At 45.6% G+C, this 19,451-nt stretch overlaps 1 protein-coding gene across 3 annotated transcripts in view; it reads left to right on the top strand.

The window, feature by feature from the left end:
• The window catches only part of LOC118446124 (protein groucho), an 85,407-nt gene that overhangs the window by 39,089 nt on the left and 26,867 nt on the right, over positions 1-19,451 (top strand). For all 3 annotated transcript variants that reach the window (XM_035876425.2, XM_035876423.2, XM_035876426.2), the window contains exons 4-5: positions 562-606; positions 18,805-18,942. In XM_035876425.2, the coding sequence (XP_035732318.1) occupies positions 562-606; positions 18,805-18,942 (183 nt within the window). The remainder of the gene's footprint in view (positions 1-561; positions 607-18,804; positions 18,943-19,451) is intronic.

The following is a 19,451-nucleotide window of genomic DNA, read 5'->3' as shown; positions in this document are numbered from 1 at the left end:
ATTTACTCGACGCCACACCGTTTATCCCTTCTCCCTTTCTTCCTCTCCTCTCCTCTCCTCTCCTCTCTTCTCTTTTCGTGCTCGCCGTGGTCTCGCATTACAGCTCAATTTGGTCCGCTTTCCGTAATCTCCTAATCTCGTTCGATCGATGTAATCTCGACTCGGCAGTCCATGTCGGCTATTTTAAAGATACTTTTCGAGGAGGAAGAGAGAGAGAGAGAGAGAGAGAGAGAGAGAGGGAGGGGCAGGGAGGGATGCTTTTTAAGAGACTCGTTTTTAAATTTAAGCAGCCTATCGATTTTCTCGCGCTCCAGATAATTCCATCCGGATTCGGAAACACTCCTCGACAGATCGATAATGCTAATCGGATTACTCGGTGTATGTTTTGTAATCGCTTCTTTACGTTCGATGAATAATAATTTATGTCATACGTAGTTATCTTTCGCCATTCATAAGTTTTCATGATAAGTTTGTCTGATATACAAAAAACAAAAAATCATATACAAAAGTTATGTTAATGAAACTGTTTATTTTTCTTGTTTTTTTTTGTTTTTTTTCCAGTACTACGAGATGTCGTACGGGCTCAACGTGGAGATGCATAAACAAGTGAGTAGTTAAAAAATTCATATAAGTATATTTACGAAGATAAGTATAACTTTACTAGTCGCGATGCATGAGCACGCGTGACGTCAAATGCTTGACTTATTAATCGGTCGGCCTAACTCGTGGGGCGCAACACTTTAATCCAAAATTAAAGGGCCGAACGAGAAGAGGAAGCTCGGATTAGAAGGGTGATATCCGAGCCCTCGGGGTCGTGGCTATTGAATAAATATGTAAACAAGGTAATAACATGCAAATAGCATGGTGACCTTCTTGGCGAACGGCTTTCTCTTCGTTGAAGATCGTGAAAAGCTCGCCGGAAAGAATAGTAGAGTGGGCTTTCGAAAGTTTCACAAGAGAAATTATTCAACCCCATCGTTCTCCAGAACAATTTCCCATCGAATTGACTAGTGGAACGAATGTCGACATTTATTCTTAAGATCATTTAAAGATTTCTTCTTTTTATTTTTTCTTTATATACTCTTGAACGAGTATAAAATGTGTTCGTATCCGAGAAGATTGCGATCATAACTTTCATCGATTATTTTCGACCGGGACGAAAATTGCGGCTTTCGGTGTACAAAGGTGAGGAGATTGCGCTTTGATATAACCTTTGATATACCTTTAGACTACGTTCAAATACGTTCGAATATAAATCGTCGATATCTTTCGGATAAACTTCTACATACGTACGTTTCCAAGAGGGGAAATTTATTTCAAGATAAGTCTCATTCGCGACACACACCCAAGGTATATTAGATAGCTTTTATATCTTTTTATCCGAGAGAACGTTCGATTACGCGCGTGTACCATCTTTACCTTCATTTTCAACGCCTTCTTTATTTTCTTTTTCTCTTCCTTTTTTCTTTTCCTCGTTCTTTCCTCGCGGTCGAGATTTATCGCGCAAACGAGAAAGCTAGGATAGAGAGGATGGACGATTTATTTTTTCTCTCTTTTTTTTTTTTTTTTTTTTTTTTTTCTCACACTTTTCTTTTTTCGAGCAAAAAACGCGCCTTCTCTTCCATCTCGCAGGAGTGCTAGGTAGAAAATTTATTAGGTTCGCGTTAATATCCCGACGAAAAGGTGGCCTGTGGATGTTGGTAAAAAGATGTCGGAGCCTAAAGCGACGGTTTTACGTAAAAAGCGTGCGCGTATACGAGGTATAGAGAGAGAGAGAGAGAGAGAGTGCGGCTTTTCGTAGTGCGCGGAAGGCTCATAAATATCGTCACGGATTATTTAAAGGAGGCGAGAGCGTACGGCAAGCATACGATGTATGCCCGGGACGAGAACATCTTTCCAAGTCGCACAAAATCTCGATCACGAACTCGCGAAGATAAATAGCCCTCCTCCCTCCTCTCTTTTGTTTCTTTTTCTTTTCCTTTAAGCCTGCGCTCTCATCTCTTTCTCTCTTTTCACCTCCCTTCCATCTGAATTATACTGCCTCCTTCTTTCCTTAACTCGCCTTCTTCGTCGTCGTCGTCGTCGTCGTCGTCGTCGTCGTCGTCGTCGTCGTAGTAGTCGACGTGCCAGGAATAATGTTCGCGTTTATTGAATATTTAGCAGTTGGCCCCGTTATTTCCTCCTTCTTCCTTCTCCATCTCTGTCTCTTTCATTCTCAAGCACGATTTCCTCCTTCTTTTCTTCTTATTCCGGGCGGATGCGCCCCGCAAATCGTAAATCGGACTTCGTGTCGGCCGGGCGAAAGAGAGTTCGCTCTCTTAGCTCGAACCCTCCTTTTCTCTTTTTCTTTCTTTCTCCTCCTCCTCCTCCGTCTCTTCTCTTCTATATTTCCCTACCTACTCGAGCAAGACACAGAAGTAAAGAAGAAATGGCACGAGACGATTCATAAATTAGCCGACGGTCGTGCGGATCGAAACTAAAAGAGAGAATCGTCGTGGAATAGTCGAAGAGTGAAGAGAGAGAGAGAGAGAGAGAGAGAGAGAGAGAGAGAGAGAGAGAGAAAGAGAGAGATAGAATAGAAGGAGAGACATTTTTCTGAAGGGGAATGGCCACGCTATTCTTTCTAAAAGAAGAGACACGAATTCCATTTTATTTTCTTTCTTTCTTTCTTTCTTCTTTTCTTTTCCTTTTCTTTTTTTTCACATTGACACGTCACACATGTGTTCTTTCGCGACAACGTACCAACGAGTAATTTTTACAGTTTACAAATCAAGCGATTCGACCACGTAGTTTATGAGAAATCTCGCGCATCATCGTATACGATGCTCTTCCTATTTTTCGAGATTTCGCGTTAAGCGACGATCGCGAGAACGATGACGATGATAATAAAACGAAAAGTACGACGTGTCGAATGGGGAGTGAATCGCGTTCCCGAATACAAAGGGGATGGCGAACGCAAAAGAGAGAGAGAGAGAGAGAGAGAGAGAGAGAGAGTGAGGAAGGGTTGGGGGAGTTGCGAAAGGGCAAAATATTTCCCCCTTCGCTCGTGAAACGTCGAATGAAATTTATCGAGGTATACCGGGGCCGAGTGGGTGCACGTATTAATCGACCGACTCTGCTCGATGTAAGTGTCGATGTAAACGCGACCCGCTATCACAACGACGCGTAATTAACGCGGGGTAATGCTTGACAATTACCGTCATCGTCATCATTCATCCGGCCGGTGCGCTCCGACCTGTTACGTTTTCCCCATCCTCCCTTTCCTCTATTTCTCGACACTTGTGCCACGCTAAATAATCGTCCGTGACCGACACGCTTCGCGCTCCGACGAGTTTTAACTCTTTTTTTTTCTTTCTTTTTTTTTTTTCTTCTTTTTTTTCCTCTGTCCTTTTTATCGCGTAATTAAGTACGATAGCTGGCGCATTTCCGGAGATAATTAGAGTATCAAAGTTTCTTCCGTGACACATTTTCTGACGATTACGTTATTTAAGTCCGAAGAAAATAAAAGGAAAAAAATAAAGAAAGAAAGAAAAATTGTAAAAGGAAATTCGTGCAATCTCTGTATGTCGGATAAAAGATGGACCGTTTTGATATTTCATCCGCAGTCGTTATTTATTACGCGCCGATGAAGCGAGGTTTCTCTCTCTCTCTCTCTCTCTCTCTCTCTCTCTCTCTCTCTATCTATCTATCTATCTATCTATATCTCTCTTGGACTCTGATATCGTTCGATTTTTATTTATCGTTTCGCATCACGGAACGACGATCACGGTCGCACGCTGGGTTTTTATTGCGGCGCGACGATCACCGGGACTCGGTCCCGTTTTTATTTGCAGGAAGCGACGCGTATTGTAAATGTTTTCGGGCATTACTCTCGATTTTACTAACGCTATTACCAGCGATTCCGGGGCGCTCTGCAATACGTGTCGGGCAGTTGGAAAATTCACGCATGAAAAGTACCGACGGCCACCGCGAGTGATTCGATTTCGTTGTTTTGCGTCCGATTCGCTGCTTCCCATTCCCTTACCCTCTTCCTCCCGGTCGCTCTTCTGGTTACCATCACTATCAACGGCAGCAGTAGCAGCAGCAGCAGCAGCAGCAGCAGCAGCAGCAGCAGCAGCAGCACACCGGCAGCGTCACCCTCGCTCGTTCTCTCGCTTGTCTCTCTATCCACCCTATATAGTTCGCTCATTATTCATTTATCGGTTTAACGAGCACGTCCGCGAAAAAGCGCCACAGAATATTGGCCGGTCGATAGCGTAGAATCGGCCTTTTCGAGGACGACGCGTCCTGTCCGTTCCGCCATACCCGATGAGAACGCTCTCTCTCCTCCTCTTTCTCTCTCTCTCTCTTTTCTCTTTTTTTAATTTGAATTTGCTCGCGGTCCACGACGACCAAATTAGTCCATTTCAAAGTCCGGTACAAAACGAGAATCGAAACGAATCGATTGTTACTCGTTCGAATAATCTTGTCTGCGGTGGGATTATTAATTCGCCGATAAAAGAAGGATTTTCCATCGGCGATCCCACTGTTTCCTTCTCTTTCCCTCTCTCTCTCTCTCTCTCTCTTTCTCTCTCTACTTCTCGGCAGAAAAAAGAGGTGAAGAAAAAAATCGTTGATACTTTTGGAGGAGCAGATGACGACAGTTTATCGCCTTTTTACGATGAATAACGAATTCGTCGTTCTCTCGTAGTTGCGACGAACTCAAAGGAATAGTAATTCGTGATATGCTGAGGTCGAGTCCCTTCGTCGCGTGGAGCTTCGACTAGAGCCCGTTTTCAATCTCCCCTGAATGACCGCAAATCTAGGCTTCATTAATTTCGCGGCGTACCACCCCGAAAAAGCATGCTCGAGGAGAGGAATCTCGTCAGGTGCTTCATGAATAACCTCTCGAAAGCGTCCGACGCGCAATGCGATGCTCCCTCCCTCAAAAACTTCCCTCTCTATCCTACTATCATCGGTACTCGCGAGAGGGGTGACTTTAAGCTGGTACGGAAGCGAGCGCGCGCGCACGCACACACTCACACGCACGCACACACACACATACACACCCGTTACCAGCTCTCGTTTTTTCCACCTTTTTATTGTGTCTGCAGCAGCAGCAGCAACGTCGCTGCTTCGGTCCCCGTGTCTACATAGGAAAGAGATAGAGATAGAGATAAATAGAGATAGAGATAGAGATAGAGAGAGAGAGAGAGAGAGAGAGAGAGAGAATGCGTGCGCGCGCGCATGAGTGTGTAGAGAGGAACAGAGAAGCAGAGTGAAAGAGAGCAGATGGAGGTTGCAAAAGAAGAGAGAGAGAGAAAAAGGGCGAGGTCGAGAGGAACGAGCGAACGGGTGGAAAACGCGATGCATCCTGGAGGGTGGGAGGATAGGTAGGGGCGAGTGGTGTGGCTGCCGACGAGGGAGGCTGGTTTCACAGGCTCGCTGCCGCGCTCTGTGGTCGGGGAAAAAACGAAGAGCAAAATTCGCTATCGGAAAAATCGAGCCATTCGCCCCTCCACGGTCCCTCTCTACGGTCCCTCCACGGTCCCCTCCAGGGCCACTCCTCCATCTCCCATACATGCGTCTACTACGCGCCAGCCTCTCTTTTCTCTCTGTCTGCCTTAGCCGAGCATACTCTCTCCAACCATCTCCATCCCGTATTCCGCTCGTCCATTTCATTCTCTTCCTCTCGCCCCAGAACCCCTTTACGAAGCGACTGTGTTTGTATGCGCGTACACGTGCGCGCGTTGTGTGGCTTGGCGTGGCCGCGGAGGAACGAGTCGCAATATGTGCACGATAAAATATACACAGAAATGTCTACCAGCCGCGGCGCGCACGTTTCTACATTCTTTTTATCCTTCGCCGTATTTCGTCCGCCGCGTCTATACGTGTAGGTACATGTACGTTTGTGCGCGCATGTGTATTATATAGATAGATGGATGGATAGATAGATAGATAGATAGAGAGAGGGGGAGGGGGGAGGGGGGGAGGGAAAGAACGCGCACGTGTTATTCTTTCAGCACGGTGGTATTCGCAGTACGAAGCGGGCCACCACGTATTCGATACACGTCTTCTCTCGGCGCTCGCGATCTCCCAACACGATAAGTTCTTTCAACCGACACCGGCTTCGATCCTCTCTTTCTCTTTCTCTCTTTTGCTCTCCTTTAGACTGCTACACCGCCCAACAACAAACACATACAAACATATATTCGCACACCTATCCGAGCGTCCGTGTGACGAGTGAATTTTTTGCTTCACTACCGGAGGAAGAATGCTGCACGGAGACGATGCGAGATACGAAAAGGTTTTATCCGGGGCAGCTCGGCTGCCTGGAAATACCGCGTACTGAATTGAGAGCGACTCTCTTTTCCACGAATAGAAAGAGAGTCAGAGGTTGGGAGGAGTGAGAGGAGGAGAAGCTAATGCCGATATTTCCCAGCTAGACGAATGCATCCACTCGAGCGATGCGCTTCCTGCGAGGTTATCCCCACCTTTCTTTCTCTCTCTCTCTCTCTCTCTCTCTTTCTCTCTCAAACTTTCTCTCTATTAGCTTTGACGCGTAACTCGTCTCTCCGTCGCGAAAATGCAGAGAGCCGTCCCTTTATGAAAATTTCGTCTAAGCTACACGAGCAACGCGAGAACGGGCTTTGAAATTTTCTAAAAAGGAAACCCCGACGAATCGAAACGCGTTTTATTGGGTGGTACGACGAACGCTGGCTGATTTTTAATTACCGTCGGAGCTCGTTTCGCAGAGGACCTCGATATTCGTTCCATCGACGAAGAAAGAAGAAAAAGAAGAAGAAGAAAAAAAAACACCAATACCACGATCCTTATCGGGACGAAACGCTTTGACGAAAACTTCGCAAAGAGTCGCGTAAACGGCATGAATTTTCATCACGCGTCGTTTCCTTTTTATATCGAATTCAAGATTCAGGAAGTACCTACTACTCAGAGCCGCTCGAGGGAGAAATACGGGAGAGAGAGAGAGAGAGAGAGAGGACTCGCTTAATTCTCGCGTCTTCGAATGGGTACTTAAATTTCTTGCTTTTCTAGCCCAAGCATCCTCCGACATACCGTCGTAGGTCGTTAACTTTGTTGGAAAGGGCTACTAAGAAGGAGGGTGTTCTTCGTCCGTTCTCCGAAAGACCCTTCGGAGGTAGTAGTATCACCGCACAGCTCCAAATATTCTTCTCGCGTTAAGCTTCGGACGTCGCCGTAACTACCCCAGGAGCGCGTTGGGGGATCGCTTTTATAGCTCGCAGAACTTTTACGAGGAGTCCTCTACTTTTGCGTTCACCGCGAGAGAAACTCATCCTTTTTTCTTTATTTTTACTTCGGTTCAAATTTGTGAACGAGTTTCTTCTACGCTTACATTTACGAGTCTCGAGTTTTTTCTTTTTTCTTTTTTTTTTTTTTTTCTTTTTCCTTCCTGCTTTGCCAAAGTACCCACATTTAATGATACTACCTAGGTGTAATATCATTTCATTTCTAACGTCGATACGACATATACCATTTGTTTTAACGAAACGATACCCCTGCGAAAAGAGAAAAGGATCTACGCCGTGGGCTTATTTACGCTCTATCTAACGGCAAGTCTCCGAGCTCTCCTTCCTTCGCTTTATGTTCGTTGCTTTACACTTTTATATCGATGCCCTGACGTTAGCGTTATGCCGGCTATCAACGAGAGAGCTAAAACCCTCCGACCTTTTCCATAGTCACGGGGGTGTCGTTAAGAGATCGCCGCTTACTATCCTCCTTCTTTTTCCCGTTATTCCCCTAGGAAAACCCTTTTCCATGGATACGTAGTAACTCGAAACGACGAGCGAAGGACGATAAAAAAAGAAAAAAAAAGAAAAAAAAACGTATACAACGATCACATTCGATAAGATCGTTACCTTTTACTCGATCCCACGGTTGATTTACATGTTACGATTTTCAAGAGTCGTCATAAAAGAAAGGATGATAAAGAAAATAAATACCTACGGGTGTGTTTCGTCGAGAACTAATTAGTGACACGCGCGTGTGCGCGCGCGCGCGGAATAATCCATTTACGTTTGAGTAATCAGAGAGAACGATCACTCGACATTTATCGTCGAAGCGTGGCTCCAAGCGTGTTATCGTTGTTGTTCTCGTTGCTGTTCGCGATGAATCATGAGAATTTAATCGTACCGCCAAAACCGGCCGAGACTTTCCAATTAATCGAGACGTCCTTTCAGGTGGGCTTTATTCCTCCCGCGTTAAGTTAATTATATCCTGTGGGCTAACCTCTAGGACGACGGTCTTGTTTTCCTCTATGTTCATCGTGGAATTACGAAGGGTCGCTCGTCGACTATAATTCCTTGGGTATTTCGGTGGTGGGCGTGCGGTGTGCTGCTACCGCTCGTAAAGTCGCGTTCACAATGTGAATTCTCGTTTCGTCGACTCTGCGACGTCGTCGACATCGTTGACATCGTTGTCCTTGTCTTCCTTGTCGCGTCGTGCAAACGAGCCTGAGGCGACCGGCTGTCGGATGAGAGAAAGAGTGAGAGAGAGAGAGAGAGAGAGAGAGGGGGGGGGAGGCAGAGCAAGAGGTGCGCAAGAGGAACGCAAGTGAGGAAGAGATAGAAAACTTAACGAGGGCGCCAGGGAAAAGGGTGTTCTTGCTCGGAGTCACGGCACTAATTTGCTCGCTTCGTGGCACAGCGGATATCATTCCGGCGTGTTTTCAGCGCCTCCGCGTTAATTACCGCGGTCGTATTTGCGTCGACTAAGATGGAAACGAGTCTTATACAATCGTCTACAACACTCCTACTTCTCCCTGTTTTTTCTTTTTTTTTTTCCTTATCTTTTCTTTTTTCTTTTTTTTTTTTTTTTCTTTTTTTTTTCGAACAACGTTTCAATGACTTCCCCGATGAGTTTTCTCCTTTTACCGTTTCTTTTTCACCATCTACCAAAATAAACAAAAAGTTATTTTTAAATTTAACAAACGCCTAAGCGTATGCACGAACGCACGCATACATTTTGAAAGACATTTAATCACAGAATCCTCAAACTCTACGATTCATATTGGAACACTTGAAATCGATTTAATCGGCAATAATCTGTAACACGAGCGAAGGGATAGCGTACTCGAACTCGAAATCGAGAGGCCAAAGTGTAGGGCGAGGAGATAGAGGTCGGCTCTGGCGGCTAGTCCGTTAATGTTTAGCGCAATCAGCGATAATGGCGGTCTATGGCGCGTTTAATCAAGGCAGTAGTCCGTTGCGGCTTGTGGTTCGAAAGCGGCCGCCTGGCCCACGGTGCAAAGGAAAGGGCTTGGCGTGAGGGTGAGTGCATTGGAGTGTGCACGAGAGAGAGCGAGAGCAAGAGTGAGGGGGAGAGAGAGACAGTAAGAGGGTAGGATATATCAGGTGGGCTTAGTGGTCTCTGCTGGCCTCGCATCGTCTCGACCAGAGAGTGCCCACCGTACCTCTACACACGAATGTATCGTTGTTCGTGTTTGCGGCCAGGATCGCCAACAGACCGGACTGTCCCTCTCTCCCTCTCTCTCGCTCTCTATATATCTTCCCTTTCTCTTTAGCCGATCGAAGCTACTCGCTCGCTTGCGGTCAAAACGCCGCGAACTCTCCTACTCGTCCATCAGTTCTCTATACGGCTATATACCTCTATTGCTGGTGATTGTTTGGCTAGGTAGTCTGTGTGCACCGACCACGAAGGAGGATCTTTACACGAATTTCATGAAAATGTTTGTTCAAAGTCAAAGATCGGGAGATGGTTCGGATATTCTCTTAAGATAACAAACTTAAAGTATCCTTTGTAGATTCGTAGACAAATTCGGATTTTGAAATTTCTTGTTATTAGACGCTACTCATTTAATGGAATTTCGAGCCGACAAGATGGAAACGTTAGAAGAGCATGGAGAGAAGGGCTGAGGAAGCCGCTGGAACGGCACGACAGTCTTCGGTTAAACGAGCAGCCGTATATAAACGACCAATTAGGAATGCCGTAACAGCGATACGAGCTCGTAACGCTCGGGAGCGTCTTCGTAACTCGGCAATCTCTTGGCAGCCTTAGCAAGCTTCCCTCCTAACACCTACCGGTACATCCCTCCTAATAGCTGGGCGAAGCCAACCCGTTGTTATTGGCTGCTGGCACCGGCAGAAGCTCTCGCAATAGCACCTTTCTCTCTCTCTCTCTCTCTCTCTCTCTCTCTCTCTCTCTCTCTCTCTCTCTCTCTCTCTCTCTCTCTCTCTCTCTCCCCGTCTGTCTCCTTTTCTCTTCTCCTCCTCCTCTCACTTCCTCGTCTAATATCCTGAGTGGCGCTTATTTGCCGGCCGTAACCCACTAACACGTTGATCGATCGTTCTCTCGTTCTCTTTCGGAAGGACGACGAAGGGGAAGATTACTAGGAAGACGACTTCTGGAGACCCGTGCGGTAAGAGTGGAATCGAGAGAGGTGGAAGGGGAGGCCGACGGGTAATTAGATACTCGAAGGTAATCGACATTCTCGAGTAACCGCCTACGCTGGCGAGCTCGGGCTTGTCCGTACAAGAGCCAGGGATTCTGTGTACATCGTGTAAGCCTTATTAACGTCGATTGATTTTACTCGATCGTTTAACGCTTAACGATAATCATTTGTTCTCTCGAATTCAACGTTCAATTGAAATCCTTCATGCATCTCAAGTCGAGTTTCGATCGATCTTCATTTTACCACTGTACGTACAAATATTTTTTACCCTCGAAGAATGGAGAAAAATACAAGTGGCTATAAATTCACTTCTCTTCCAGCGGCATCGATTTGTTTCGGTCAACCCGAAGGCCGATACGTCGGCGGACACCCGGTGTATCGAAGTATCACGGGGGGTCGAGCCACTCGAATAGAGAAGAGTGGAGACTGAGTGAGAGAGAAAGAGAGAGAGAGAGAGAGAGAGAAATACTCGAGTGCTGAGACAGCACTCCGACGTTCAAACATCCAAACATCCTGATCTTTCGCCGTCTGTTGGATCCTCCACCTCTTCCTCATCCTCCTGCTTCCCCTACCTTTTCTCTTACCCTCCTTTGCCTCCTCTCGGCCGTGAAGCTCGAGTGGCCACTTATCCTCCTCCATCGCTCCTTCTTCCGTCTTCATTCCCAACCTCGTAGTAGGCCCACTTCACTTCCCATCTTCTCTCTTCGCCTCTCTCTCTCTCTCTCTCTCTCCCTTTCTTTCTATCTACCTATCACTCTCTACATTCTACCTTTAGCTGCTCGTCGTCTCGTATTCGCGATTGTAGTGCAACTCGTTGATGGCAAAGCTTCCAGGTGTGGGTAACGTTTCTGCGTAGGTGTTCGTCTGTGTAGTCGAGTCTTCCTATATATATACTTTTCTCTCTCTCTTCCATCTCTTTCTCCCTCTCTCATCCCATCTTTCTCCGTCGAAAGCAGAAGAGGGTGGGTATAGACGTTGGTGCACACGTACGAGGGGTGTCTACGTTCTCTAAACGGCGACCACTTCAAGTCAGCCCACTCCACGAAGCAGCAACCACGATGAACCCCCGGAATTGATTGCAGCCTGTTTACCCTCGAACGTTCGCACATAATGGCCGGCCCTCCTCCGCATTGTCGATTGCTCTTCGTCTTCGGTGGCTGCCTCGGCACGAACCCCCAAAGACCTACACTACTACTGGCAGCATTGCCAACACTGCACCAACACTCGATCTATATGTGTGCACTCTCGTGTAAGCTTCTCTTCGTCCTTTGCAATTCGTTCGTCATCGATCCGAGGCGCTGCTGCAGTCTTCGTCTGCGGAAGAGATCGTTTGATCCAGATGCAATCGAATCTGTTTTTCAGTACCTCTTCGTTCCTCATTTCGTTCGTATTCGTTCGTTTTCTTTTATGCAAAGGCTGCCTTTTCGTGATCGGCTCTTTGAAAACGATTTTTCATCATTTTTCTTTCATCTTATTTTCCTCTATCTATTGCAGTCTTTTTGAAATTTTCGAAAGAAAAATAGAGAGAGAGAGAGAGAGAGAGAGAGGGAGGGAGGGAGAGAGAGAAAGAGAGAGAAGAATCGTTAACGAATAGAGGAAAGATCGAGGTTGCGATTTAATCAAACTAATCGAGTTACGTTCGCGTTTTGCATGAGATTTGTAATCTCGGTATGATATCTTAATTTCCATGCTCGCGGGGTATATATGTAGGTAGGTATATCTAGGTATGTATGTAAGTCTAGATATGTATGTACATACATATCGGTGGGCGGCAAGATTTCTCGTCGCAGCTGTTTAACTTCGGAAACTGCGGGCGTTTAGTCGTGGCTGAAATTTATACGCCCTCGAGCATTTCGTCGTATACAGTACTTACTTTATAGGTGTATCGCTTATACGTCGCGAGATGCTTTGCGGACAAATATGCCGCTCTCATATCTCGACCGAGTTAGCCGAGCTTTTCTTAATAAATTTCACGTTGGGAAAGGATATAGGAAATTATTTGCGAACACCCGGCGCGCTCTCTGTAAGCATCGATCGATACGCGAACACACAAAACGGATATTACGTTGGTCGGTTGTTAGTCGACCAGTTTTTCCGGACACGCGGAGGGTCGACGTTAATGATTTTCGCGCGCTCGTTTCGACGATCCTGTAATTATAATTTAATTACACGAGAGCCAGTAGACGAACGAACGGGACTGATTGCCCGTTATTTAAATGTTAAAATAATTAAGTGGACTGAGCGAACGCGTACTCTCTTTTCTCTCTCTCTCTCTCTCTCTCTCTCTCCCTTTCTAACGAAAATGAGAGAGAAAGAGAGTGAAAGGATCAATGGAAAAAAATGAAGAGTAGAAAATCTCACGTTGACGAAAAAATGCGTTGCCGAACGTGTCATCGTCCAGTTCGCAATTACACGTTCCCTCTCTCTTTCTCTCTTTAATTCTCTCCTCTCGCTCTCGCGTACGCAGCCCACTTTACCAACCATTGCCCTCCATAGCGCAAATTCGTGGTGAAACCACCATCGTTCGCACCTTTCGTTCCAATAACCGGTATAGCCACGCTCGGAATTAGGAACGAGGTTTCGCATAAGTTACAGATTGGGATTATCATCGGAGAAAACATATAAAATGAAAAATAAAAATAAATCGCAAAATCGTGTCATTAGTTTTTTCCACAATCCACTCACATATCGTCGATACGATTTTGATTTTCAATTTGCAAACGAAGGGACGATGACTCGTTCATGCACATCCATAGATCGAAACTCATATACGATGGAACGATATTTCCGATTTCCCGTCGGTTAAAATAATTCGTTAGCAAGTCGACATTTAGCGAGTCGACGGGAGCTTCGTCATTTTTTCCTGGTGCGGACGAAAAGCCCGGAGGCGAACGAACGATACGAGAGAGAGAGAGGGAGAGGGAGAGAGAGGGAGAGGGAGAGAGAGAGAGAGAGAGAGACTGACCGAACAATGTCCACACTGAAACGAAATGTGACGCGAGTAGAGCACGGTTTGCAGCATCGAAAGCACCAAGCGCATAAAATTCCATCGAGGGGTAGTTTGTCCCGACCACCTTTCCCACCACCATCCCTCAGGCTCGCCCGTCGCATCACATCTCTCTCTCTCTTTCTCTCTCTCTCTCTCTCTCTCTCTCTCTGTCTCTCTCTCTCTCTTACGATCTATCTGTCTCTCTTCCGACAAGCAGCACCGCGGAAAATTAACCGAATGACAATAGCGAGTTCTAATATTTATACGAGCAATTTTCGACGCGGTTGCCTGGCAGCCTGCTCTCTACTACCATCGCTACGAGTCATCTCCGTGAGATCGCACGACTCTCTCCTCCCACTGTCCCATAAATCGTACTCACCTATGTACGTACGTCATGCAAGAGAATATCGTCTGAACCAGAGGACACGTACAAATTTTTACTCGTTCAACCAAAAGTATTTCCTCCATTTTTACATTTCTTTAGATACACGTACCAACATAGATATGTTGGTATGTGATTAGGATTGTTACATTTTTTATGTCGGGTTAACTTGAAAAAAAAAAAAAATAGAGAGAAAGAAGTATCAACGTCAAGGATTAATGGGACAGATGCGATCATCGAGGTTTCCAAGCCTTTCGGAATAGATAAACTGGTCGTTCGTTAGGGAAGAGGCAAATTGATTAAATCTAACTTCTGATGCGAGCGCCAGTCGCGTTACGATGGACAATGCTCGACGTAGAGCTTTCAGCGAGCAGGGTATAGAGTATTCCATCGATAGAGCCCACATATGGAGTAGACGTAGATGCGTGTGCGTGAGGAGGTACCTTAATGCATACAGGCGCGCGCGTGCACCACACACCCACACATACATATATACAGGAGAATAAGCTACGCCGTACATCCGGTATTCTCCGCAACCCGCGAAATATTGCAATCACGCGGACGTTAGCCGGGCTTTACAGCGAGTGCAGCCAGTGTATAGGGGCTTACCAGAAACCAGGGAGTTAGCCGAACACGTCGGTTTATTTGCTCGTACAGCATAATACCAGGAAAGTCCGACGAGCGCTGGAGCGGTGGAGGCGTTGGCGACGGCGGCGGTGGTAGTAGTGTCGATGGTGGAGGTGTGGCGGTGGTGTGGTGGTGTGGTGGTGATGGTGGTGGTGGCGGAGGCGGTGATGGAGCCAGTGGTGGTCGTTGGTTTACTCGTTAGAGCGAGTAACGTGCCGTTTTACGGGCGCGCAGGCGTTGCTTTATCTCTCTTTCTCACGCGCGCGCACACATACATACACAAACACACATATAGAATCGTTCGCTCTCCTTCCTATTCTCGATGCAACGGTGTTACCGACGACGTGGTAGTAAGAGAGAGGAAGCAGAGCGTGGCTTTGTTGCCGCAAACTTTCGCTCCGTCAGAACACTCGCCGCTGACCCTTCAATTAAATGTTTCCAGATACACTCTAGAGCGTACTTCTCCGTTATTATAGCGTGGTTGCCCAACGAATTAAGGACTTTTATGGATGAGCTGGACTACGTCTGTTTCGTTATAAACTCGATATTTAGCGTATCACGATCGGAAATACGAACTCTATATTTCAATACTCGATTATATTTATCTCTGTCGTATCTATTTTATTCTCTTCCTCTTTCTATCAATTTCGAAAGAACGACGACAATTCGTGGTATTCGTCAAGTTTCTCGACGCGTATTGGAACATCGAGGTTACGATGAAGATCGTGGTACGAAGGAAGGCACGAAATAAGAGGGAGAAAGAGGAACGGATGGGAGTGAGGTGCTGAAAGAGCATTCGATGCACGTCACCGTTTTACAGGCGAAGAATTTTATCGGCGGCACTTCGTCGCTTTGCATTTTTATGCGAGGAGTGTTGCTGCCAGCTTTCAGGTATATATACCCGTCTATAATACATACGAAAGGCACCCGAGAGTGCTTGTACGTGGGCGCGCGCTCGCTCGCTCGTTCGTATACACACATACAGAAGCACGCTTGTATCGCATCGACTCTCTCTCTCTCTCTCGCATAGCTGCCGTTGCCACTAAGGGGGCGAGATCGCGATGGTGGGTGCTGAGTACATGAGTATACTCGAGAAAGAGAGAGAGAGAGAGAGAGAGAGAGAGAGAGAGAGAGAGAGAGAGAGAGAGAGAGAGAGAGCACTTTGCAAGAGCTTCTTGCGGCTTTCGCGATATTACGAGCTCGGGCACCCATGCTTCCGTCTCGACGTGTCACGACCCCTCCCACGCTCCTTCAATTCCGGAAAGAACGAAACAGCCAGAGAAAAGATAATATGTGTAAAAGCCAAGCTTAAGCTTCTCCCATTTGCACGTCGGATTTCCTCTTTTATCGATTCGTCGATTTTACGAATCTATCGCGAAATAATCGTGTTTGACATTTTATCACTGCCGTATATTCTTATTTTCTTTGAAATTAAATTTCATTGTTTTTGCGCTACAATCATTGGAGATAGAAAAAGAGAGATTATTAAAACGATTACGCGAACGCGCTCGATAAGAATCGACTAGCGTAAACATTTTTTTCGCCTTGCGAAAGAGATATCTTACGTATAACTCTGAACATTTTAACGAGTAATTCCGTCGGTCGTAGGTATTACTTCAAACAAAGAACCGTTATCCCGCAGGAAAAGGCCGGGTTCGGACCAGCAATATTCGTGGTCCAATTTGGCGTGGAAGAGAAAAATTCATTCCGAAAGAAGGGATTTTCATATCTCCGGTGTGAAATCCAGGACAATGAGAACCCACAGAACCCAAACTTACCCTCCATCTTTTTGTCTTTTCTATCTCCTTCCCAATCCTCTCTCTCTCTTTATCTTTCCTTCTTCCTTTAGCACTCTCTCACCCTTGCCGCGCGCGGTAAAGCAACCACCCCCATTCATTATTTTCTTGGCTACCTCTCACCCAGGGAAAACTTCTCGGCAACGCAATTACGTCTGCAACGGGCTTTCTCTTTCTTTCCTTCTCCCCTCCTTCCCTCTCCCCCCTCCTTCCTCCATTTCTTTCTCTTTTTCTTTTTTCCTTCCATCGCCTTCACTTTTCTGGAACAAGTCATCCTTTACTCCACAATATCCCCCACCAAGCTATCTCCATCTCAGGAAATCTTTTTCGCGATACGCTATTTCGAGTTATATAGATAGAAACACCTTGCGACACCATGTTTTATATTAACACTTCGTCTCGGAATTATCGAGCGTATCTACATAAATGTCCTCTAAACGCATTATTACGACCGTTGTATTCGTCGATTTGAAGGCGCGAAAGTAAAAGAAAAACTTTGGAATGGGAAAAAGTAGAACGATATAAAACGTTGAAAAGACGCTCGTATTTACACACACATACACACAATAAATTTTACAGACGACATTTTCCATTTTTCAAGCGCTCGTCCGTGACCCAGGATACTACGATGAAAGCGAGTACGGTCCCTTTTAATTACGTATTCCACGGAGCATAAAATTCATAATCGATGAAATTTGTTGGCTAGAGAAGGGAGCTCATCGAGTTAAGGCTTTTTTAAAGGCTCGTGGAAAGGGGAACGAAGAGAGAGGGTTGACCGAAACAAAAAGTTCCGTTCATCAACGTCGACGCGGTAGTAGAGCGCGAGCTCTCATGCATATGTATAGAGTTTGCGAGGTACGTTCACGACTCTCCTCTCTCTCTCTCTCTCTCTTCATCTCTCTGTCCGTCGTGCACTTTCATATGCGATGCTCGCGGATGGCTCGACTCATTTTCGCGTACGTTATAATTAGTGGCTTAATGACTGGCACTTCGAGGGCGACGGGTAATTAAAACATCTCTGTTTTTTTTTTACTTTTTTTTTTTTTTTTTTTTTCTTCTTTCTTTCGTTCTCCTCGCTTCTGCCTTTCGCGCTCTTCTCCGTACGGCCCTCTTTCTCATACTTCTTCATCTCCTCCCGTTCCATTCGTCTGGCATCACGCTTTCGGTTATGGAGAAGGAAACTTGCCAAGAATTTTAGTGGCCACGATATTTCAATTAACATCCGAGACTCGTTTAAACGGCAGTGAAAATGAGTGCCGTCGGCAACGGCAACGAAGACGAAGAGGGAACGAAAAATAGAGCGAGACAGATAAAGAGGTAGAGAAACTCCATAAGGATTTTACGCTTACACCGGCCGGTAGCCGAGCCAGCCTTTATACACCCTTCTCTCTTTTACGAGTCGCATTAAGCACCGTACATAACCGTCTAATCGAGCCGTTTTTAACGTTGGACAACTAGCTTCTTCGTTTCCTCTTCCTGTTTCACGAGCGATCCTTTGCAATTTCCTGCTAATTATGAAATAGCATGAGAGAAAGAAAGAGAGAGAGAGAGAGAGAGAGAGAGAGCGAGCCAGAGAGATAAAAAAATGTAAATTTTCGTGCAAACGTTAAACGCAGGTTTTCAAAACGATATAACGATCAAAAGTTGTCCAACGCAAACGCTGTTGTCTTTTGAGAGATTATTAAATTTTATAAATCATCTCGCAAAAGTGAGATAGAGAGAAAGAGAGAGAATATGTATACCGACCATGCTCTTGGCCGCACGCTAATTGCGCTCAGCCTCTGTTAAATTTTTCAAACTCCGCGGCTCGATCGGTACATTGCATCAGGCTGTTTTTATCGACCCGGTGATTTTCATTTTCAATGAAAGAGAAATTTTGTCATTACGTTTCGTCTACGGGCTCTGAGTATATTTGTTCGTATTATCGCGTCCGAGTATGAAGCGTGCGAGTAAATAAATATCACGTACGCTCGCTCGTAATCATTTTATTTGAAGAGCGTTTCAAAAGTACAAGTCCACGTACCTGCGTACACATGTATGTGTAGATATGTAAAACGAACGATTCGTTTTATAAATCATCGACGATGGCTTCGCATAGATAAACAATCGCGCACTGGCGCCGAAAGTGTGTACTCTGTTGGTCGATTTTCATTTCCGCACGTATCCAGAACGGACGACCAACGATCAGCTATTTTTCTCTCCTCGAACGAATCGGTATGCTGGCGTAATTTTCGAATTGTTGCCTATCTCGTACGAGTTCAATTTAATTCTCGTTGGTTCGTTCCAGCCTGAGGGTACCATAAAATACAGTCGTCGGACCATCGCTACCTGCACTCCTTTTCCTCGTAAGGAAACGTTAAGACGGTCCTTGCTCCTCCTTAACGATCACGGTTAAAGCGCTTTTAGGATCCTACACGCTCGTCTAGATTTTCTAGAGGGTCGTACGTGATCTCATTCTCTTTCTCTCTCTCTCTCTCTCTCTCCCCCTTCCCCATTTTCGTGTAAAATCTTGAAACGTTTTCGTTACTTCTGAAATGGAAATCTAAAGAAAAAATAACCTGTTCTGTTCTTTTTTTTTCAGACGGAAATAGCAAAAAGATTGAACGCCATAATCGCACAGATCCTACCCTTCCTCTCTCAGGAACATCAACAGCAAGTCGCCACTGCTGTTGACAGAGCCAAGCAAGTAACCATGACCGAGCTGAATGCTATTATCGGGGTGAGTACGCGCCAATGGCGGATAAATTAATCTGCGCAACGTGTGCCACTCAGCATGATATTATTGATTATGATTGCATCTACTGCCGAGCGTCGTTGAAACGATATTAAAGCGTATATCCGACGTAAAGCGCGGCATGCTCGTACATACGAGTGAAACGTTAATTGCGGCTCGCTCGTGTGGATCGTATTTCGTATTGCCAATGTATAGAGAATAGTCCAAGGTAAACGCGATTCAATCCAAGGATCGCATTATTGTCAATAAATAAACGCGTAAATCGAGAGATTTAGATACCGACCGATTATGTCTCTCTAATTGGCGATACAATTTTATGTTTACTTACAATCATTCTATATCGCCTAAGGCGAACGAAACAAGTTGGGATGTAATAATTATTGTAAAAAACACATATACATATGCATATATGTGTGTGTATGTGTGTGTGTGTGTGTGTAGATATAAACGCAAGAAAAATTGTCGAAATTCGTCGATGTAGAAATCGAATGAGA

Source organism: Vespa mandarinia, chromosome 1, assembly GCF_050613455.1.
Source record: "Vespa mandarinia isolate Hongniang chromosome 1, ASM5061345v1, whole genome shotgun sequence".
NCBI lineage: Eukaryota > Metazoa > Arthropoda > Insecta > Hymenoptera > Vespidae > Vespa > Vespa mandarinia.
The sequence above is the reverse complement of the archived record's forward strand: the minus strand, read 5'-3'. Positions and strand labels throughout refer to the sequence as shown.